Source organism: Populus nigra, chromosome 2 (assembly GCF_951802175.1).
Source record: "Populus nigra chromosome 2, ddPopNigr1.1, whole genome shotgun sequence".
Lineage (NCBI taxonomy): Eukaryota > Viridiplantae > Streptophyta > Magnoliopsida > Malpighiales > Salicaceae > Populus > Populus nigra.
The window spans coordinates 42,917,395-42,940,292 of record NC_084853.1 but is presented as its reverse complement, the minus strand read 5'-3'; the positions used below and the strand labels follow the sequence as shown (position 1 = coordinate 42,940,292).

At 32.7% G+C, this 22,898-nt stretch overlaps 3 protein-coding genes across 4 annotated transcripts; 1 reads left to right on the top strand and 2 right to left on the bottom strand.

The window, feature by feature from the left end:
- Positions 1-973: 973 nt before the first annotated feature.
- On the bottom strand, positions 974-3,340 carry LOC133681376 (protein CURVATURE THYLAKOID 1A, chloroplastic-like). Its single transcript, XM_062104409.1, has 5 exons — positions 3,090-3,340; positions 2,065-2,159; positions 1,798-1,905; positions 1,646-1,717; positions 974-1,240 (listed from the first exon to the last, which is right to left on the bottom strand). The coding sequence occupies exons 1-5, from the start codon at positions 3,241-3,243 to the stop codon at positions 1,175-1,177; spliced, it is 495 nt and encodes a 164-aa protein (XP_061960393.1). The 5' UTR covers positions 3,244-3,340; the 3' UTR covers positions 974-1,174.
- A 1,552-nt stretch (positions 3,341-4,892) lies between these two features.
- LOC133681609 (uncharacterized) lies at positions 4,893-6,514 on the top strand. Its single transcript, XM_062104700.1, has 2 exons — positions 4,893-5,253; positions 5,403-6,514. Exon 2 carries the CDS (start codon positions 5,448-5,450, stop codon positions 6,318-6,320), a length of 873 nt encoding a protein of 290 aa, XP_061960684.1. The 5' UTR covers positions 4,893-5,253; positions 5,403-5,447; the 3' UTR covers positions 6,321-6,514.
- Positions 6,515-6,679: 165 nt separating this feature from the next.
- LOC133681608 (GDSL esterase/lipase At4g01130) lies at positions 6,680-9,363 on the bottom strand. 2 transcript variants are annotated; one of them, XM_062104699.1, is made up of 6 exons: positions 8,967-9,082; positions 8,214-8,445; positions 7,798-8,016; positions 7,552-7,709; positions 7,161-7,431; positions 6,680-7,080 (listed from the first exon to the last, which is right to left on the bottom strand). In XM_062104699.1, the coding sequence occupies exons 2-6, from the start codon at positions 8,236-8,238 to the stop codon at positions 6,812-6,814; spliced, it is 942 nt and encodes a 313-aa protein (XP_061960683.1). In that variant the 5' UTR covers positions 8,239-8,445; positions 8,967-9,082; the 3' UTR covers positions 6,680-6,811. The 2 variants fall into 2 exon arrangements, with proteins under 2 accessions (XP_061960683.1, XP_061960682.1); XM_062104698.1 differs by lacking the exon at positions 8,214-8,445 and having other exon boundaries at positions 8,967-9,363.
- Between the last annotated feature and the right edge of the window lie 13,535 nt (positions 9,364-22,898).

Genomic DNA, 22,898 nt, shown 5'->3' with positions numbered 1-22,898 from the left:
CACCCCTCTTTAAAAATCCGTAAACCCAACGCCAGTATATTTTGGAGCAAAAAACACCCATCGAACTCTAGGTTTTTGCCGAAAATACCAAGCTAGGGTTTCAAACACTTTCTTTTGAAAGATGCAGAAGAACAAGGGGAAGGGAGGCAATAATCGAAAGAGAGGAAAGAATGATGCAGACGACGAGAAAAGAGAGTTAATCTTCAAAGAAGACGAACGAGAATATGCGCAAGTAATACGTATGTTAGGAAACGGTCGGTGTGAAACCTGTTGCCTTGATGGACTCCAAAGGCTTGGTCATATAAGAGAAAGATGATAAAAAAGTATGGATTGCTGCTGGTGATATTATTCTTGTTGGGCTCAGCGATTATCAAGATGATAAGGTTGACGTTATCTTGAAATACGTGCCTGATGAAGCCATGTTGTTGAAAGCTTATGGAGAGTTGCCAGAAAAAATTAAATTGAATGATCCGGTTTCTGGCGGAACATTTGGTGGTGGTGGTGGTGGTAATGAAGAACTTGATGATAATATTGATTTTCAAGACGAGAGGATTGTGGTATGCTTTTTAGGGTATGTGGGATCTAACCATGATGGTCATATGAATATAAAATTATTAGTTCTTGAACGATTATATATATATCGTTCTTGAACATTAAGCTTGATCCACTCTTTTGGAGGATATTTCCATCCAATCCAACTTGCTTTCTTGATCACGTGTTCGTGTTTCTGCAAGAAACATATTATTTGGCGGAATCAAGACGATAATATTCTTTTATTATCAATCACGCGTGCTGGCTTTGGTGAAGTTTCTGTCATCATTCAAAATTAGCACCCTGGTAAACTGATTTAACTACGTTGGCAGTACTCTGCAAGTCCTGTCACATTTTAGAGAAGTAGCTTTATGGTGTGGACCTGGGCGCGCGTAACCTCTTGTGAATCATCACCATGTAAGTGGTATAATCAATATCCATCTTTAAGCACAGATGAAATTGCCAAATCTTATTACAATAATGAACCGGGAAATACAGAGTAATAGAACTCATACAAGGCCTATTCTATATTACAGAATACAAGATACAATTACATCTTACAGCAGGGACGCAGAGTACCAAAATACATTGTTTTTTTTTTTTGTTTTTGGAGAAGATACATCCACTGCCCAGCAATGCAAATTTATTCAGTTCCTGCAATCTTCTTCTTCAATGATTCAATATCCGTGGCAAGTTCTTTTCTGCTCGACTGAGGAAGTAAAATGTTTCATTTATCAGCAATTTGTTGGTTAGGGGCATTGTATAATCATTTCTTTGGCAGAATGTCTACCAAGTGCCCGAAGGACATGGTTCAAAAACCAATTGCTATTCAATTTTGGGTTTTAGTCGAATAAGATCTGCCTAATTAAAGACCGTCATCGGTTTTGTCCAAACATTATCTCAACCTGTAGCAATTTCCAGAATGCAGAATGCATGGAACAAATTATAGTTAATAAAAAATGGGCTGGCATTGATGTTATTAGCTTGTATTGCCTAATATATATTTCTTCTGCTTGACCTGACGCTTACTAGGACAGGAGCAGATTGCACGAAAACATTCAAAAGCATACATACACCCACCACACGAACAGATTAAACATGCTGAATCTTTTACCTTGAAGAGAAGGTATCTGTAGACAAACCATCCAGTGTATCCAAGCCCCACCAGCTCCAAGATTTTGGGAAGCTAATAAAGTGGAAAGTCAGTAACTATGAGAACTGGAAAAGCATCTGTCTCCTCTATACTTGTTTACAAGAATAACCTACCAAAGGTACTGAGTTGACGGCACCAATTAGAATTGATGATAGCCAAACAGCAACTACTGCCCCTCCTCCATAGATAATTACTGTGGATTTGTTTTCGACCGCATCCCACTAGAATTGACAACAGATGCAACTCATTTCAGTCCATCTACATAGGGGATTCGAGAAAGGAATGGAAAGCCAGGCTAAAATGGGATCGTTCAGAAAGAGAAACACCACTGAAGAATGCCAAGCTGTCTATGGGAGTAGCGTGCCAAGCTTGTTTCTTACCTTTTCCTTCAAGTCTGTGAAAATCTCATTAGCATCGACTGGGGATTCTTCTGAAGAAGAGGCTCTGGTCTGGAAAGGAGCAAACCTGCGGGACTCTGTTTGAAAGGAATAAGAAACCTTGGTATATAATTTCAAAATCAAAACAGGAACAAGTGGTCAAGATGAGGAACAATGCAAGACACTGAAAAGCCACCCAAACATGGTTTGCGAATGTGTTTCTAACCCTCGCATATTCCTGAAATGTATTTTTAACATCCACGTAATCCAAGATGCCGTATATCCTAGAAAAGAAGAGAAACAAAAAGGAAAGCCACATGTTTTCCAGGTGCATATCTCGCTCCGTCCCTAACTTGAGCCCCATTGATGAACACCAGCTATGAAAGGTAAATTGAATTAGATCCACTCTATAAATTTTTTTTCTTGCTGCCATTATCAGTCACTAGTTATCAGCACTACACATAACCTCCTATTTTTCTTTCTACCCAACTCTCCGAAAAAATGCCACGAATCACAGTGGGGAAATCAAAAGCAATACTAGAGTTACCATGGTTAAGCCACCAAAGATATAATCATTCCTATTTCAACTTGTTGATGCTTTTATTTCAGGGAACCAACTGCATCCCGTTCAAAATAAAATACTTGTTTTCCCTTTACGTAACAAAATATTATGATAATAATCTACAAGGACATTGCTCTAACTGGAAATTCCACGACAAAATACTCTGCTTGGAGCAACAATTAATAATTCATGCTAAATTGCTTCCTCTCAGGACTTGTTTCGCAAATGAGAAAGAAACCCCAGTTAAGTAAGCTCAAACCTGCCACTTTGTAGACATATGGGAAATAAATAATGTACTAGTTTAACTCTACCAGGAGACATTTCCTAATAGAAAATTGTGAAACTTTCTATGGTTACTATGCACCGCGTTTGTTTTACATTTGTTTGCAAGTGGGATTTTCTTTGTTTGCTTTGTCTTCCTTGTGTGTATTCATGCATTCAACTTGAGTAAAGAATAACGATATACCTGAGGCTGTGAGTGAGACTTGTTTGATGGGAAAGGATTGGGAAGATGAGGAGGAGCGAGGAGGGAGGTAAGGCAAGGCATAGCAGCGGGTGGCTCTGATGGCAGTGGCTGCCATGGAGGAAGATGCCGCCGCCGCAATCACCGTCGATGCCATTTGGATTTTCGATGTGTGGCGCTCTTGCTTCCTATCCTCTGCTTTTCGACTTTTCTCTTGTGTTTGTTTTACTTTATTTTTCTATCCGCTCTGTTCTTTGTTTAATTGTGTATTTATCCAGTGATGATATTTTTTGTGCTGTGTTTCGGTCATTGAATTAGATGAGAACACGTGGATTTGGTGTGCGTTTTGATTGGTCAATTCCCTATCTGAAAATCCACGTTTATGGCGCGCGCGCTCTCCCACATGGATGGTTGGTTTTATTGTGTGAGGGTCGCACTTCGTCAAAGGGAGAAGTTAAAACCATAAGTCAATAAACAATACAAAGATTATCACCAAAAAAAATAAAAAAATAAAAAAAATGAAATACCAATGCCATTGCTTTTTTTTTTCCTGTCAAAAAGGAAATCTTTTTATTCACAAACGGGTCCTTAATTGTTCATATATTATTGTACTCCTTAGTTTTTTTATTCTAAATCCCTTTATTGTTTCCTTATTACACTTTAGTCACTAAACTTTAATTTTTTTTATTTCATACTTGCAAGTTATGTTAACATGATTTCATGTGTTAGAATTATTTTTTATTATCATGCTCTCGCGTACCCCTAACCTGGTATGAATACTTCACCATTAAATTTTTATAGATCAATTTTTGGAAATTATATTTTAGGTTATTTTTAAAACATAAATTAAAATAATAATGAAAAAAATGGGCATTTTTCATTTACATTGTTCAAAAGGCATGAGAAACTTTAATTTGATCCCTCAAATTTTATCTTTTGCATATTTGATATATGCTATTTTTAACTTTCATATTTTATTCGTGAAGTTTTATTGTTTTGTATTTCAATCCTTGGTTGTTGCTAGGAAAAAAAAACTCATTAAAAAAAGGAAGAAAAAAAGCTCTTAGGTGATCAAATTCTAGCTATTAATAACTATGATTTTAATATTTATGAATTTATTTTTGAGAGGAATGAAAGTGTTTTCTACCTTTAATCATGCCTGAAAATTCAATCATTGTTTTTCATTTCATAACTTTTGTTATTTTTTTATGTATTTATTTTTGTGATAAAATAGAAAATCCTATGTGTGTGTGTGTGTGTGTGTGTAAAATACAATTTTAAGGTGCAAATTGAGAGGAAAGGAAGAATAAGGGGATTGAGATGACCGAGAGCTAAAATATATAATGGGAGATGAAATTAAATGAGGAAAAAATAAATAGAGAACAAGCTCTTGGAAAAATTAACAGGGAATCAAGTTGAGATTGGAAAAAATATATATAAAATGATCGTAATTCAATAAGAAGATAAAATAAAATTTTGTCTTGAGATGAGCTCAAACAATATATAAATAGAGAAGAAATCTACACAAACAAGGACAGAAAAAGAAATAGACGAAACAAGACTAAAAACTAGCAATTTTTCATCTAAATAAAAAAAAATAAGTAATTTATTATACAACCACATAAATTTTATTTCCAAGCACCTTGGATTTTATAAAGTAACATTCATCAATGGCGTTACCCATCTAAACCTGCATTATTTCAATTTCAAAGTTGCAAAAATTACTACTATTAAATCGTACAAAGAACTAGCGTAGAAAGAGGTCGTGGCTCTGTAAGTGACTATATTTCATAGCTTCAAAAATAACTTTGCCTATAAACAACAATCATCTATTTTTAGAATTGTACCAGATTCCATCCTCCCTTGTGGGGTTAATCCACCCTGACACCTCGTTGGGTTGCTTGCCATAACTAAACCTTTTTATTTCTAATCAACCAATCCAATCGACCAGGAATCACGAAGACACTAGAGAAACTGGAAAGGGACCTTAAAACAACTCAGAAGGACCCTTTCTCTCTGGTGGTGCCAGTCTAATCTGTCATCCCCCCTCATAACAAAGCAGCTTTTTCTCCAGGCCCCTAATCTCATCCTAGATATCACGGCAATCCATTGAAGAATTCAGAGTTTCTGATCTCATTTTGAAGCCACTTTCCTTTGTTAAATTAAGGTGATTTGGTTTGCTTCGTCAATACACACATTGCCTTTATTTAACATATTTCTCTGGGTTCCTATTGCACTATATATATAATATTGATGATTTATCATTAATTGATGATTTATTATTATTATGGCATTCATTAATTGATGATTTATCAGGGGTGATTCAACATGTAAATCAGGAGGCTTGGGGGCTCGAGCTTGATGGGGTGCAACAGCAGCTGGCACATCTTTCCTCTGTTCTTGTTGTTAATTTCACCTGTTCATGGCTTAACAAGCTATGACCCTGAGTCTTTAGATGCGTTGATTCACCAATACGCAATGAAGGCACAAGCAAAGAAACGTACAGGCACTTCATTAAAAGTTCCTCTCCCTGCTAATTTCTCTGGAATGGAAGTCTCGGTTGTTAGGCTAAGAAGTGGTCATTTCTGGGAAAGAGGAGCCAATTTCACTTCTTTTTTTATCCCACCAAGGATTACTCCATTCCCATTTGTGAAGAGACTGTCTTTAGTATATCAAAACTTGGGAAATTGGTCTACTCTTTATTACAGGGTGCCTGATTATTCATTAGTTGCTCCTGTTGTTGGCTTCATGGCTTATGATGCTTCAAATTTAAGTGCATTAGGTAATGAGGCACTCAAGTTTAACGTTCTGGGTGACCCCATTTCGATCAAGTTTCCTAACCTAATGACAAAAGGTGATCCTAAGTTATTAAAATGCGTCGAGCTTGGTCCAAATGGATTGGTCCACTTTAGGAACATAACTAACGAAAATACTTGCATGACACAAGGTGATGGTCATTTTTCAGTTGCTGTTAAGAACTCCGAGGTAGATAAGAATAACAGAGTTTGGATATGGTGGGTGATTGGATTTGGAGCTGCGAGTCTTGCGTTGGTTTTGCTGGGTGTGATTGGATTCACCACTTTTAAACTAGTGAGGAGTGAGAGATTCAGAGAGATGGAGGCAGAGTCTGAAAATGGGGTGGCTCTTGATACAACATCGATTGGAAGAAGTAAAATACCTTCATCATCAATGGTAAGAACCCAGCCAACCCTTGAGCAAGATTATGTTCCTTGACTACATTTCAGTTTCTTTGCACATTTCTCCCTCCTCTTAATTTACTAGAGATGATACCTTCGATTTTACAATTATTATTATTATTATTTAATTGGTTGTTTGTAATTTGTGATGAGTTGAGGCATCGATGCTTGACACTGAAATTTGTTTTCGATTGCCTTTGGGCAAATGGTTCAAAACATGATTGATGAGGATGATATGTACAGATAATTTAAACTGCACAACATCTTATATATAAATCTCAATACTTATAATTTTCAATTAATCAAAAAATCTATATGATATGTACATATTATAACATTATAATGTATTTCTATCTTTTTCCCATCATAACTCTCGCTTCATCATCAACAACTGAATCACGGAGGACGGGCACGACCTTGAACTTTAAGGATCCAGTTACACATAATAAATCAAAGTTTAGGAGATCGTTAGCCTGGCTAACATCATGGATTAATTATTTATTAGCTCCTAAAATTAAAGAGAAAACATCAATTAATGGGTTGGAGGTCACAGAGATGATGAAGAGGAAAAGGAGGATCAAAATAGGACCCTTTCAGAATAGCTATTGTAGCAAGCTTGTTTGCTGCTTCTGTGGCATGTATTCCATCCCAGCTAACATACTTGTATGGATCGCCACAAGCTGTTGCGGTTACAGTGCTTCCATTAATCACTCTGGTATTTCCACAGTAAGCTTTAGGATCAAAATTGTACTGGCCTCCCCCATGGCCACAGCATGCTTTGGTACCATATTTGAGCCCTACTCCAAAACAAACAACTTTTATCAGATGTTTAAACAAACAAGTGATTTATTAATATAGTGCCAAGTATGTTAAATACCATGAGAACCGGGATGCTGGAAGAGCTCCAGTAGAATAGCATGGATGTCCACATATATAAGGGAAGTTTTTGGGAGTTCCATTCTAGTTTGGCTTAGAGTCTTTTTCAACATGTTATTATAGTCCACCACAGCGTTATTGTAAGAGATCAAACAACCGAAGGCGTCCATGTCCGAGGTGTTATGATGAAGCTGTACCAAGAACGCAGGATAACAACCTATCGGTGCAAGATTGAGAACCAGAAATGCACGCCCTCCCAATGCGTATAGCTCCTTCAAGATTATATAAATTAACATGAGATTAAGCCATGTTTGCAGAAGTGCTACTTGAGGCTATGTTGTTTATTGGGCCTAGTGGCCATCATTCTTGTTCGTAGTTGCAGGAGAGCTAACCTTGATACTACCGGCAATTTGTGCAGCCACTTGAGGGAGATATTGCTTCACTCCACCTATACCAATAGCAGCTAAATTTGAAGTAAAATCATTCTGACCAATATAAAACGTGTAGAGAGATTTTCCAAAAATGTCCGGTGATGGGAGAGGTGTTGATCCTACAAGACAAGATGCCAAAATTAGTTTCGTAATGTAGTCTAGAACACAACTGTGAAGCTTGAATTATGGTGAGTGCGCTATACACACCTTGTTTACGAGCGGAGTGGAATTCATGAACCTTAGCCTTGAATTCCTTCATTTGGTTGATCTGAATAGCCAGAGAAAAAGGGCTGATCCCAGTAACAAATAGGGAAGTGTTAGGCAAAAGTACAGTAGATGCCAGTGTTGCATAGTTGGCTCCGTGTCTAAAATCAGATCCAATTGATTGCAGATACGGGCTCAGAAATGGCAATCCCAGAGCTTGTGCTGTCAAGTGAAATATCGCAAGTCATTTCACGACGTAATGCACCGAGTTTTTAATATTATGATTATGTACCATAACATAGCTAGTGAATTGATAATTATATCTTCCAGTTTCTTTTTAGAACAATCATTTAATTTAACTTCAAAATAATTATACAGTAATATACTTTTAAAGCTCATTCTGGTTTGGCCCGTGTTACCTGGAGATCTAGAGCCATATACCATGGGCCGAAGGTCCCAAGGAAAAGAAACGGAGAAGTGATATCATGTAGCCGTCGGTATATTATTGGTGGCTGTTATTGTCGGCAACTTGAGTAATCCAAAATCTCCCACGTTGTTGTTTTGTCTTGTGGTAAGAAATTGCCAAATAAAGATCATCGTGCAAACGGGTTCTGTCTGGAGCGGAGCTAGGAATTAGAGCTAAGGGTGCCACTGCACTCTCAAAATTTGAGAAACTTCACATTTTAGTTCTAAAACATTTTGAGATTTTTTATTTATTCCCTTAAAATTAAGACTTATTTCTTAAGAAATATGTAATTTTCATTTCAAGAAATTATGTATTATCTCTATAATTTTTAATTTATTATGTTATTTTCATACTCGTCTTAATTTTTATTTTCTAAACATTGACACCTCAACTTTCAATATTCCAGTTCCGCGCAAGCGACTGTAGCCTTGAACTTGAAGGCTCCTTCAAAAAGGAAAAAAAAAAAAAAAATCCTTGGGCTGCTGGATTACGCGACAGAAACAATCCTTCTTCTAACTTGTTCCTTTTCATCTCAAAATGGATGAGCTCTGATTTCAAATTGTTTGAGACAATCAACCAAACAAGTCCTAAGCGACACCCATACATGGGGTATTGTTTGTCTACCATGTGAAATTGTCTTTCCAAGATATCACAGATATGATAAGATAAAACAAACAAGGCCTAAAAATGATAGAAGATAGATTACCTAAGAAATCAACCATGAGCCTCCCGTCAGAAGCCCGACCAGCCGGTCTCTTGAAGTAAGTCATGCCAAAAGGACCGGACTGTGCCGGAAAAGCCGCCCAAAACCCACCAGTGTCCGAATTTGAGTCGCCAAAGTTGAAGATTGCCTCAAAATCGCATTTTGAGTAACTTGCACTACCCCACATTGCCACCATCACCACCCAAACAACTAGAAATTGCTGCAACATGACAGTGCTGCATTTTGATGACCAGAGACTCATTTTCTCGCGCGATATGATTCCTGTCCTTAGAGTGAAAGTAGATAACTATTGAAGTGTATGGCTTGTCCTTGTATAGAAAGTGTAGACAACTGGCATATGAATGTCCTGTTAATTTTGATGATGCGGCAATGATTGATCTGGTGAGGAAACCAAATGTGAATTATTTTTTTTGTAAGGTAGCTGGCACGTGGATGTCACAAAAAGCAATATTAGACCAATTGTTGTTAGGAAATAAAAAACGGAAAGAATTTGAAAAATAAATGCAATCAAGATTTTTTTATTTTTTAATATTAAATCAGAAACTAAAAAAATAATAAAAATAATTATAACTAAAAATAAATATGTAAAAAAATAAGGGTCTCATTAGCACACAGTAACAATATTTTTAGAGAGAAAACTCTCTCTTTGCACAAGATTAATTTTGTATATAATATACTTCTCTTTCAAAAGACAATAACTCATTAGAATTTTTAAATCGACAAAAATTCCTCAAATATCTCAATCACCCCTTTTGTTCATTTTAAAAAAAAAAACACGATTTTTTTTTTGTGTAGAGAAAATAGTCCAGCACACGGCAAAGCAAGCACCGAACCTTGTAAATTACTAAACAGGTTATTATTAATTATAATTTTAAATCAAGATTCTAACCAATATAACATGTGTTCCTATGGTTAGCATAAGAGGAAGGCCGAATCAATCAAAGAAAACAGTCCGCTACCTCAATCGTATGAAAAAAGCTTGATGGGCTTGAGCTGGTTAGGGCCTGAAAAGGGGACTGTGTTTTAGGCCCTTACATTCTGTGAATTTGTTGTAAAGCTTGATGGGCTTGAGTTTTCATGTATCCAGCACAGAAGCAGTGATGCCTAAGTTCAGTAATCGCGGGCCACAAGAAGCCAGGGTCACTGATACTAATAAAACAATGGTCCTGGTAGGCCCACTTAACTCCTATTTATTTGCACCTTGCATTTTCAATAAATCATCAATATATAAAAAACTCTATTATTAAGCACACGTATTTTCAATTTGAGTCAATTAGTACAATTTTCCAAAAACAAATATTTATCTCAACTAATTAGGCACTGATTATTACTACACGATTCATTATTATCAACTTTTCCTTTAATTTTATTGCTATCATTACCATCTCATTATTTTTTTCGAGCAGTTTTTAAAAAACAAAAATTAGGCAAATTATACTCAATTAACTAGAATAAAAAAAATAAATATGTTGAATTGATTAAATTAAAAATAAATTTCATTTCCATCTCTATTTAATGTTAGAGATGCTAATTTATTTAAACATTCGATTTTTTTCCAACAATAAATAGTATTTTTGAACAATTTTGTGCGTTAATTAAGATCAAGTTGTATTTGTAAATGATTTTAAAAGCACTTTGACAACCATCTAATACATTTTTAGATAATAAATTTATATGAATGCTGGTTCTCGTATTCAAACTCAAAGGAAGAAGGAAATATTTTCCACGACAGGGCCGATCTCTAGGATCATGATCTAAAAAGGATTTACCTACTACAAATCTATATAAAAATATATTTGATAATATTATAGTTGTCATTGTGTCTTTTTTAGAGTTACACATTGTTCCAGAAGAAAAAATAACTTAAATAGACTAAAAGAAAACTACCGATAATCTCATCATGCAATCAATATGAGATTTAATGACATGTTTTATCGTCAGCGGATCCACCCAGAGGTTACAAGCTCAGTTGCCAGTACAGGGGGAAATTGAATTCATTATAATTCGTGTTTATAAAGTATGGTTGTAGATATTTTTTAAAGTATTTTTTATTTGAAAATATATTAAAATATTGTTTTAAAAAAAAATTATTTTTGATATCAATACATTAAAATAATTAAAAAATCAAAAAATATTAATTTAAAATAAAAAAAAAATTCAAATATTTTCAAAAACATTTTTAAAATACAAAAATAAACGAGGTTGAGTCAAAACTTTTTTTCTTTTTCATCCTTCTTTTTCTTCTTTTTTTCAAGAAGAAGGCAGTATTTTTATTAATATCAAATTGATACGAAATAAAATGCTTTTTTGCAATTTCTTACAGGAAAATAGATACAAGTCCCTTATAACGTTGATGAATCATAACATTTCAATATTTTAGGAAACAACTAATTAATTATTTCATGGGCAACAAATATAATTCTCTAAAGTCTAAACTTGCATGGCCAAGGTTTTTTTTGAAAAAAACCATGCATGAAAATAAATTCTTCAACGAGAAATGAGTTGTGTTGCCAGTTCTATTGGTGAAAGATTTTAATCATTCAACGCTAACAATATATCTCAATCTATTCCAAATAATAAAATAGAATTTCAAAATCTTTATTCAAATGATTTAATCTCATTGGGACATAAAACTCTAATTATATCTACAAATCAAATAAGAACATCTTATCTATATAAAAGAAAATAAAATATATTTACACTCTATGTCCAGGCTGGAAAATGAAAAAAAAAAAAGAATCTATCCACTTGAGCTATAAAGGCCAACTAATTCAATACATATTGGAAAATAAAGAAATCTACATTAGCAAGATGGCTTCAAAAGAAAATTCGAAGTGTTGACGGTCACTTTTTATGTTTTTTATTTTTATAATTAAAATTATATTATAATAAATAAGAAATCTTTTTTTTATAATGGCGTGCGTTGATGGATTTTCTAACTCATCTGTAAGCAAGGCAACATGAGCAGAAAAACTCAAAATCCAGATCTGATCTTCCAATATTGCTTCAGGTCCACGTCAACTGGGACCCGCCACCTACGCATAGTCTATGTGACTGCAAGACACGTCACCTTGTCTGTAAGAATGCCTTGTCCGATTGGGAAAAAAAAAACTAAAAGAAAATATAAAAGGAGGGCACCACGTCAGATCCCTCCAATCACTGATCTCTTTCCGAATCTAACCGAAAATTGCGCATCAACGTTAGTCCTGACAGGTAATCGACGGCTCAAGTTTATCTCTGACGTGGCTTTCTGACTCTTACGTCACACCCCATTAGGCCCAGTCACGTGCGCGCTATTTAATATCAACGGGAATCGGCACGCGCATGCTGTTCCTTCTTTGGTGAGCGAACCTCAAATTTAATTGAACATTCTCAATTATACATTTAGTATATTTCTGGTATTAATTATATCATAAGAAAATATTTCTCATTTGAATTATTATATTAAATATAATTAATATAATTATTTAATATTCGTATAAACTGAACCACTAACTCAAACAAACTCTTACTTCCAACTAGTGAATTGGATCTAACTTGAACATTTATAACTTTGACTCTTTGCTTAAACCAGATCAAATTTAATTGTGTGAAAATTGCATATATAATTTTGTTAACTTGACAGGTGAAAGGAGAAATAAAATCAAATGGATAAAAAATAACAAGGTTCATGTTAATTTAAGTTATCCTGTTAAATCTAAAAATTAATTTATAAACTTTATTAAGTTCAATTAATTTTTATTTTATTTTATTATGAGATGAAAAAAAATCTAAATCAACATGAAATTAAAGGATAAAGGAGTGGATGACATGTGACCCTTTATTTTATTTTGAAAAAAATTAATGTAAAACATGCTTTCTTTGCATATCTAATTTTTGGCACTCCAGATAGCTGAAAACTGGGCAAAATCTCTCTTTTAGTTTTTTGTACCACCAGACACATAAAAAACAACATATACAACTCACTAAACCCCCGTATGCCTTTAAAATTGCCAAAAATCCATCACAAAATGAAGAATCAAGTTCCATCCCTATATCGTTCAAAAGCCTAATCTACTTTCTTAACCAATTTAAATGTTAGAAAACAACACCATCAAACTCAATTAGTCAAATAAAACTTTTAGAAAGATAGTTTTGAAATCCGGCTCGGCCTTGTAGGGCGATCCAAGACTGGAACCGTGCCGGGTTGAAGAAAAAACAAGAAAAATCATGACTTGGTGTGACCTAGTTGACTCAGCAAAACCCGGTTGCGATCAGTTGACTTTTGTTTTTTTACTAAAATGACGTTATTTTAAATTTTTTTAAAAATAAAGATTGATCCAGCTGACCTGATAACCCAGTCAAAACTCAGAACTCGAACTTTAAATTGGGTCAGATTTTAAAATTATATTTAAAAATTAACTTGATTATTTTTATGATCAGAATGATAACTAATTATTTTCTCTCTCTGTCATTCTATTTTGGCAACTCTCTCGTCAATATACCTAAAAACAAATAAAATGAACTTGTTGATAATAATAAACGTCGGCAAAGATTCTGGATCAGACTTATTATTCATTGTGTTTTATAGTCTAGTCTCATTTCTTTTGATTTAGTACTTTTACCTTAATTTCAATGTCAATCTCATCTAATTAGGATAGTGAAGGATGTAATTAAAGCGACAAAAAAGTTTGAGACTGTGAGAAAAAAACTTATGTATTAATATAAATAGTGAAGCAACATTAAAAAAAAAAACCATAGTTCTTTTAGAATTGTAGATAATCATTCAAGGATTGCCCCGTGCTCCATGTAAGAAGGCATGCTTGGAAGTTTAATAGTGATATATATGATGGCTTTTTTTAACAAAATATATCTATTTCCAGTGAGTATAATTTATCTAGTTCAAGATTAACTGAACATTCCAGTAAAAAAAAAATCCAAGCATTTCTAATTTACACCCTACTTATCTAAGTTTATGAGAATAAAATCTCATAACAAATAATGGATATAAATTTAAAATGCATAAATTGTCTGATATGTTAGATTCAACATGGCAAAAACACCTATTCAAATTCTTATTATTCATTTATCGAACAAAATGTTTAAACCACTAACAAAACGATAAACTCTTGACATTAGATTATGGATAGGATTAGTTTTTTTAATATAAAAAAATAATATGTAGATGTTGTTAATATATTTTGACATTAAAATAATTAATTATAAATTAAAAAATCCTTTTATAAATATAATAAAATAATACGAGAATTGTATGAGTTAATAAATATTAAAAAGAGTGGTTAAATGTCTGATATTATTTTTAGCAAAAATATAACGAGCAACCATTAGCAGCAAAATCTTTTTTTTAACTATGAATCAATTTTTTTTATCATAAGTCAAAGCCACTTTGGAGGGCTGCAAAAATAAACTACACCAACTAATGCTATAAAAATAATGTTAAATATTTCATGAAAAAAACAAAGTAGTCGAATAAAATCTAAAACAACAACAACAAAGGGCTGTATAAAAAGGCTATGGTTTTATAAAACAAAAATTGGAATTTGAATGACATCCAATTAAAAAAATCCAATGATTTTTTAGTTAATCTAAATAGATTAAAGTGTAAATTGATGGTAAAATAAAAAAGAAAAAAAAAACATGCCAGACACGCGCTTGCATATCTGACCTGTTCACAAAAGGCATGACTCACACGCCAAACCTCGTTTTGTTAAAAAAAAACATTAGAGATCATGTGTCTTTTGTTGAACCAATTTTTAAAGATAGTGAGTTTGAAAAGTTCGGTCATGTGTGTTTTATGTCTTAAAATTCAATTTTTAACCAAATTTTGATTAAAAAAAACTTAGAAAGCACTCTAAAACCCTTGACAAGCCCATTTATTGCCCCAAATAACTAAATAAAAAAAAAAATTAATTAAAATCAACTAGAATCTAAACAATTTATAGGTCGAACTCATGAAAAATAAATAATAAATAAAACTTAAATCAAACCCTCTCATTAAATGGAATTTATTAACATTGAAATTACTTTTTTTAATGGTCTGAATTGATGACAAAGTCTAATTCATAATCAATCAAGTGTTGAATGGTGAAATTTAAAAAAAATTGATTCAACCGAGTTAATTCTTGAAACCCGTTATATGGTTTATTTGACTAAGATAACCACTAAGAAAGTAACCCATAATAAATTATAAAGTTCAATCTTTAATAAATTAAGTATTGAAGGATGAAATTAGAAGGAAAATATAAACATTTAAAAAAATAAGTGAAAAAGCACTATTTACAAAAAAAAATATAAATGGAATGAGAGTGAAATATCTCAGCCAAAATTTGGTTGGAAAATCCACAATTGACCAAGATTTAGAACAAAATGAAATTTGCTACGAGTTGTTTTATTTTTTTAAATAGTTACCGGCTATTCCAAATATAAAATAATGAAATTAACAATCTTGGTGAAAACTGTAATTCAAACCAAAATATCTGTTTTTTTTTTTTACATGAAACGTATACAACCAGTAGACAAACCGGCACTCAATGAGTCACGAGCATGGGCGGGTTGTGGTGAGGTTCGAGTATGGGTATACCTAATCGGGCTACCCTCACTGTTGCTATCACTTATTGGATGAGCTAGACGACGGCAGGATCCAATAAAATGCAACCGCGTCTCCTCCTTCCTCGTGAAGTATTCGCGACGACACATGGACAATTTTAGATCTTCCGAAAGTACACGGGACATGATACATGAGATGGTAACGCAATCTCTGGATATTCATGGGTCCCACACGGTTCTCAATTCGCCTGCTTGGGACACGTCAGAGCACGGACCACATTACACGGACATGTGCGCTAGTACGTGGTGAGTGCTTTTTAAGCAGCGGCAGGCCTTGTTGGCAGAAGATACCTTCTTATTCTAAGATGGCGTGGCCTGTTTTTGTCTGTTGGATTAAATGCCTGCGTGGCCGCGGGATTGTAACTTCAGAATGGGACCCAGGATTTGATTTAAGAATGTTTTTCTTGTTTCTGATATTTTGTAATTGTGATTTGTGAGGCAGTGTGCGGTGCGTACACGTGGCGTTTTGTGAGGTGAGTTGTTAAAGTGGTGACGATTTAGCGAATGGAAAAGCATGGGGCAGTTAAGATTGGAAATGGGAAGTGTCATACGGTCAAAGCTGGCTGTAGTGCTCTCCGCGTGTTAAAAGTTCGGCCCCACTAGCGAATCTCCTTGGACTCCCCTATATTCTTTTTTTCTTTTTTGGCGACTACCTGTGAATTGAAAAGTGAAAACGGTAAAAACAATAAAAGAATTATTAAATATTACCAGTACTTGTAATTTGTTGAAATTAGTAACAGTCTTCGTAGTAAGAAAATAAATGATAGTTTATTAAGAAGTATTGGTTTCAAAATATCTTCTTTTCAAATTAAGATTTTCCATCTTACTAACACCTTTTTTTATCGAGTGTTTTGAAAACTTTACATAGTTAAAAAAAGATTTTAGTAAAATAATACAAATAAAAAAATATTTACAGACCTAGCACAATTAATCAAGTCGTAATGAAAATCTACAATATTGGAGTCGCAAATATCGTACTAGATAAGCAATATCATATTTCTTTAATGTCCTCCACAAGCTCTTGAAGCCCATCATAACATAAATTAAGCGTGGTGTTGGTTACAATACATTTCATCTTATTGACACTTTCACGGATAATCATTGACGCTTTTCAAGCCTCCATATAAATATCATCTACAAACTAGTTCCTGAACACACTACATATAAACATAGGTTTTTGTTGAACGATGAACATTGTACTAAAATGAATTCTTTATATGTCGCCGCTTTACTATATTAACACATTCAAACTTATTTCTGATTTCTTTTCCTGACCTTCAATTCATCACCAATAATCCCGAATACGTACAACTATTGGCTCAATCATTACATCTGTATTGGTCATTCACGCTCACAACCTCAAATTAAAAGGTAGGAAGTGCCATGTATTTATTAACAAACTCAACTAACCCATATTCTCCCTCGACCTTAACTTTATCAATGTGATGATCATCTCATCATCATTTGTTTTGGATTCTATATAGCAATATAAAGCAGATACCATACCCAACTGATGTTCCATATTAACAATTTCATGTACCGACATTTGTCTTCTAGCATTGACACCTGACCTAAATGAATCAGCTGCTCATAATGCATGCATGGTTCTTCAAGGGTTACTTGGAACCTTGATCCACCCCATATTAGAAGAGTTTCCTCATCCAGGTCTCCTATTCAAGTAGAGCTCCACCATATTAATCTTATTAATTCTCGCAAACTCAAACATTGAATTCATACTCTTGTCACTGTAGGTTGGTACACTGACATAACGAGCTTAACTTATCCCGGTTTGCAATATCCTCAAAGTAATTTCAACTTCTATTTCAAACATATTTCAACCAAGTCAATCATATAACACTCTAGATAACTTGTTAAATAACATATATTATGTAGTAGTTAGGAATTCATGACTTCCTTCATTATAAGTGATAGCATTATCGGCATTGACAATGATGCCACCATATAAGCATAATATTCATAAATTATCAAATATTATGTCAAACAACACAACACAATAAAATACAGTTTTAATTTATTTATATCGTAGAGTTAATCAAAGTACATAACTTATTAACAAACCTATAACGATAATGTAATAATCTAAAACCTAAAATCATTAAATTAATCGACAAACACCTACATTCATCAAAATTTGCTACCATGACAAAATTATCAATCAAATTCATGTGTTTCATAGTTAATATTATTAATTTATATGTAATTCAGTATAATCCATAATTTAACCTAAATCAACACTAACTATCCCATCATATAATTTTGTTAATTCACAATCAACAACAACCCAAAATCATTGATTATTTAACAAAACAAGCTAATTATCAACTTAAATTAAATCTAATTGACCTAATCCATAATTCAAAACCCTAACATTTTATAAGATCCAATTAACACGCATTAAACATAAATTACATCAAATTGACAGGGGGAAGTCTTCAATATACCTCTAAATATAAAATATGGGTGGTGATGGTGACTAGTGATGGATGTTTTGGCTAGGAAAAAAAAAGAGTCATCACGATGGAGAGAGAGAGACGACTGTTGATATGTGATTAGAGAAAGACATGTGATGTAGTGCTGATGTGTGTGTTTTTTGTTGGGGGGGGAGAGGGAAAGGTTGGAAATGGTGGTTTGAGAGGGGGGCAGGTGGTTGTGGGGAGAGAGAAATGAGGGGAAAAAAAGAAAGAGGAATAAAAAGATTTTTGAGTTTAAATTTAAAGTGAAGTCACATGTGTCATCTTTGGCTTGCGTGTTGCAAATGATATATCTGATTTGTGTGTCACATATAACATCCGCGACTCGTGAAATTGTGTTAGATTTGAAATTATTTTTTTTACTATGTTACTTTACTATTTTTTTATTGTGATAAAAACAAAAAAAAAAAACTCCTCCTTCTTTTCAATGAACCTACAAAAAATGACGAAAGAGTCCTAATATTGACAAGAAAAGGGGGCTTGATTTTTTATTATATTTAATAAAACAAGGGTTAAAATATAAATTTTGAAACTACCTAAAATAATTAGTTCATCTTGTAAAATTACAAGGACTAAGTTAAAATCAACCCAAAAGGCCATCCCGCCGAAAAATTGTCATTGTTAACAGCGCGTTTTAGCATTCACACAATCTACCTCGCAGATAGTATTACAAAGATGTCGTTATTATGTTAGTCAAAATACTCCGGCTACTAGTGCAAGCATGCTAAGAGTTCAAATCTTCATGAGTTTTTTAAAAAATACCCTATTATAAAATATATAAAAAGGGGTAGAATAGCCTTTTAATTTTGTAACATGGTTGGCAGTCAATTTCGATCACAGGGATGCTTCATCTAAAATCTCAAACTATATAATTATTTTATTTACATATGAACCAATCATCTACGCACCATGAATGAACTTTCGGGATACATGTGGTCCCGTGCTCGTCTTGTGGCACTGTAGCGTATAAAAAAGATTACTATAGCGAATTTAAGATTATGATATAAATTGTTTTTTAAAGTTTTTTTATTTAAAAATATTTGAAAATATTTTTTATTTTTTAAAATTTATTTTTACATTAACACATAAAAATAATCTTAAAACATTCAAAAAAATATATTTTAAAATAAAATGAATATATAATTTTTCAGAAATAAAATTACACCGCAAAAACAAAGAAAGTAAAAGAAAATAATGGACGGCCATTACAATGCTTGCGTGATCAGCGAAGTGATATTACATATTAGGAGAAGAAGGCTAGTCACAAGGCCACCTTAGTGCTGTCCTTTTTCGTAAAAGTGAACGAAGGATATCACGAAGCAAATCCACGTGCTGTTTGTTTTATATGGGAAGTCGTGGAGCCAAATTTGGCAAGTTGTTTAGCAGATAATGACGGTTTTATGTTTTCTTCTCCAACTTTTTACAAAAGATACGGTTCACTAACACAAAAATGTTTTTCTTTTTCATTTTCAATATTTATTTACATAGTTTTTAAACCCAATTTGGTAATCAGCCTATTATAATAATTGGGTCATGGATCAAATAAGTTGATCCGGGTTAACAAAAAAAATAAAATTCCATTGATTTTAAATCTCTTCGATAAAACTCAAAAAGCTGTCCATTAATGGTAAACACCACTTTTTATCCCCAACACCTACCTTCTCAGCAATCCACAAAACCACACCACTAAAAAAACATCATTTTTCTTTCACTCTTATCCTCTATCCCCAAGATCACTGCTTGACTAACATGCACTACTTCCTTAATCACTCTAATCTGCCACCTGCATGTAATCACAACAAACCCGCTATTTCATTTTCTCTTTAATCTTTCCCACTCTTCGCCCTCAAAATCCTTTCTTTACCAACGTGCGCTGATTTTCACCATGAAAGCCCTTAATCCACACCCACAAATCAAAACTAGATCGCCATTATCATCACAAGATCTGATTCCCTCCAAACAACCGCTCAACAAACTTTCCCTACACCACCAACGCATCCATCCACCAACCCACGACGTCTACCACTACCAACCGACTTGCATCTCTCTCCCCATTACATGCCGAGAAGATTTTAAGATTTGAGGAGAAAGTAAAGGCAAAAACGGTTTTCAGATTTTAAATTCCTCTACTCTTTTTTGAAACTGAAGTGGCTTTCCAAATTGAAGAGTTTAGGTTTTCTGTCTTCATGTTGCAAATGGGTTCACTGTAAAAGGCTAAAACGGTGACGTTTTACTTGTGTGTGTGTGTGTAAACAGCCAAGTCTCATCTGGGTTTACACGAGTTTTACAGGTCTTTGGTCAACCCTCCGGGTTGACCGGGTTTTGCTGCGCTAAATCCCTGGCTGGTTTTTTCTTAAACCTGACTCGGTTCCAGCCACCGGTCAGTCAGGTCTCGGAATGACTCCCCGGGCCAGGCCGGGTTTTAAAACTATGTTTGTTTAGTTTTGCTTTTCAATAAAAAATTCAAACAGAAATGCATCAATATTACACTTATTTTATTTAAAAAATCAAAATTATAATTTATAATAATTAAGTATATTATGTATTTGTAACAATATAATTATAAAATATTTGTTTTATTTTATTAAAATTATCATGAAAAAATTATATTATTGACTTTAAAATATCTTTATATTAGAGTCATAATAAAAATTAAATTTATATGAAAATAAAAAAAAATTAATCTTTTACATTGCTAAAAACTAAAATGTACTTATAAATAAAAGAAAGAAATGTATTGTTTATGGTTTTTCTTCATTTGAAAGATAATGAAATACTTGCAAGAAAAAACTGTAAAGAATTTATAAATATGCCCAATACAATTTTTTAAAACCTAGTTTTTCAATTTTTTATAAGGAAAAATATGTATTCCAAAAGATATTATGATTAATTAAATTAGTAAGCAAGGATTGTTTAGTTTAACATAACAAAAATCATTTTAATCAAATTAGATATGGTAGATAAAATTAAAGAACATGCAGGTTTAGATTATAAGCTTGTAAACACATATATCATGGCAAACATGATTTCCATCACAAATATAATTATAGCATGCATATTAAATATCTATTCAAACTTGCAATTGATTTCAAAACAAGGTCCTAGCATGTATATTTTAAAATAATAATAAAAAATTTGTTGTCAATAATGAATTATTCATTTTTAAGACTTTATTACTTCTGAATTGATGCAATTAAAATATTTGCAATAAATCTCTTGATATTTCAATATTATCACTTTGTTTATATGTACTTTTAAATAAGATTTATAAACCAAAGTTAATAAACTAACCATCTCTTATTAAAGTGAACCTAAACTTTAGATTTGAAAGGAAGATCAAAGTTTAAAATGAGAAGAAAAACACCACAAATGAGGCAAGGAAAAATATGAAAAATATGGAAAAAAACTTTATTTAAACTCTTCCTTCACCCTTTTTTTACAGTGGATTTTAAAAGTTAAAAAAATTAAAAATAATAATAATTATAGTAACAACTAGAATTAATTCTCATTATTATCAACTTTCATTAATCACCATAGATCTTGAATTAAACTTGAACGTTTTGATTATAAATCTAGATTTTTTTAGCTAAAAAAACTATTTAAGCTTGCAGAAAATGCTTCTAGAAAAGATTGTTCAGGTTCTAACTTTCATGAGTTGGACTAGACAAAACAATGGTTGACAAAAAAATTCTTCATGGGCTAAAGAATTATAAATTCAAACACAAGCCCATAATTATATAGGTTGTAAAAAATAATCTTTTGTGGGACCAAAATTTATTTTACAATAGACCCAAGCCTAGGCCCTGCCCAAAGCCCAAAACTTTCTTTTATTTTCCATTAGTAACGAATCACTTGGGTTGTTCCTTGTAAACCTTTTAACCAATGTCGCAATTTAAAAAAGTTATTTTTACATCCATTTAATGTATTTCAAGATTGTTAATATTTGTAATGACTATTAACATTCATATAAAAGTTATTATTTACACATGAATACGTGTCAAAATATTTAATACCTTATTGTTGTCCAGATCAAACAATTTATAAGAGGAAGATCCATTAGTTCCTATATATGATTATTCATAATGAATTCTATTTTACTGTTGAATGTCTTTTTCCAATAGAAAACTTCCATATAGAACATTGCCTCGAAGTGAATTTGATGTTTATTTTCTAACAAGTATATTAGAAAACCAAGACCAAATATGTTGGTTGATCTTGCTCTTTTACTCTTTATAGGCTCAACTTTATTTTCTTTCAATTGATGATGACTATTTGAGCTAATCTTGATTGTTATGTTAATTGAATGATTTTCTTGTGCTTCTTTAAATGGAAACACATGTTTAAATAATATAACATTTCTTGATTCTGTTATAGTATTATGATAAATATCTTTAATACTTAACTTGTGGATAAGAAATTGATATGCACCACTATTACAAGCATATACAATAAACATATAATATACAGTTCTAGATCATTTGTTGACTTTTATGGGATCAAATACTATTATCTTTGTAAGACATCCCTGCACTATAAGGTATTTGTAGGAAGATCTTCAATGTTTCCATGATTCATATGGTGTTTTTAAAAACTTTTAATGAAATATTTTTTTGGTATGTAATTAGTAGTTAAAATTACCCCCACGAGTTCTCTCGAACTTATCAACAAGACATTCATCATTTCTTTTAATATTTTTATTCTTACATTCCACAATGCTATTTTTTATGGTGAATAATGAGCAATATTTTAGTGAATAATACTATTTTAGAAACAAAATTCATCAAACTGTGCTTCGTATTCTATATCTCCACCACTT

Coding starts and splice junctions, on each gene's coding strand:
- LOC133681608 (XM_062104698.1), bottom strand. CDS start 9,225: ATGAGTCTCTGGTCATCAAAATGCAGCACTGTCATGTTGCAGCAATTT. Junction 8,017..8,966: donor GCTCATGGTTGATTTCTTAG/GTAATCTATCTT, acceptor TTCACTTGACAG/CACAAGCTCTGGGATTGCCA. Junction 7,710..7,797: donor CCACTCCGCTCGTAAACAAG/GTGTGTATAGCG, acceptor CTTGTCTTGTAG/GATCAACACCTCTCCCATCA.
- LOC133681609 (XM_062104700.1), top strand. CDS start 5,448: ATGGGGTGCAACAGCAGCTGGCACATCTTTCCTCTGTTCTTGTTGTTA.
- LOC133681376 (XM_062104409.1), bottom strand. CDS start 3,243: ATGGCATCGACGGTGATTGCGGCGGCGGCATCTTCCTCCATGGCAGCC. Junction 1,906..2,064: donor TCACAGACTTGAAGGAAAAG/GTAAGAAACAAG, acceptor TGTCAATTCTAG/TGGGATGCGGTCGAAAACAA. Junction 1,718..1,797: donor CCGTCAACTCAGTACCTTTG/GTAGGTTATTCT, acceptor CCACTTTATTAG/CTTCCCAAAATCTTGGAGCT.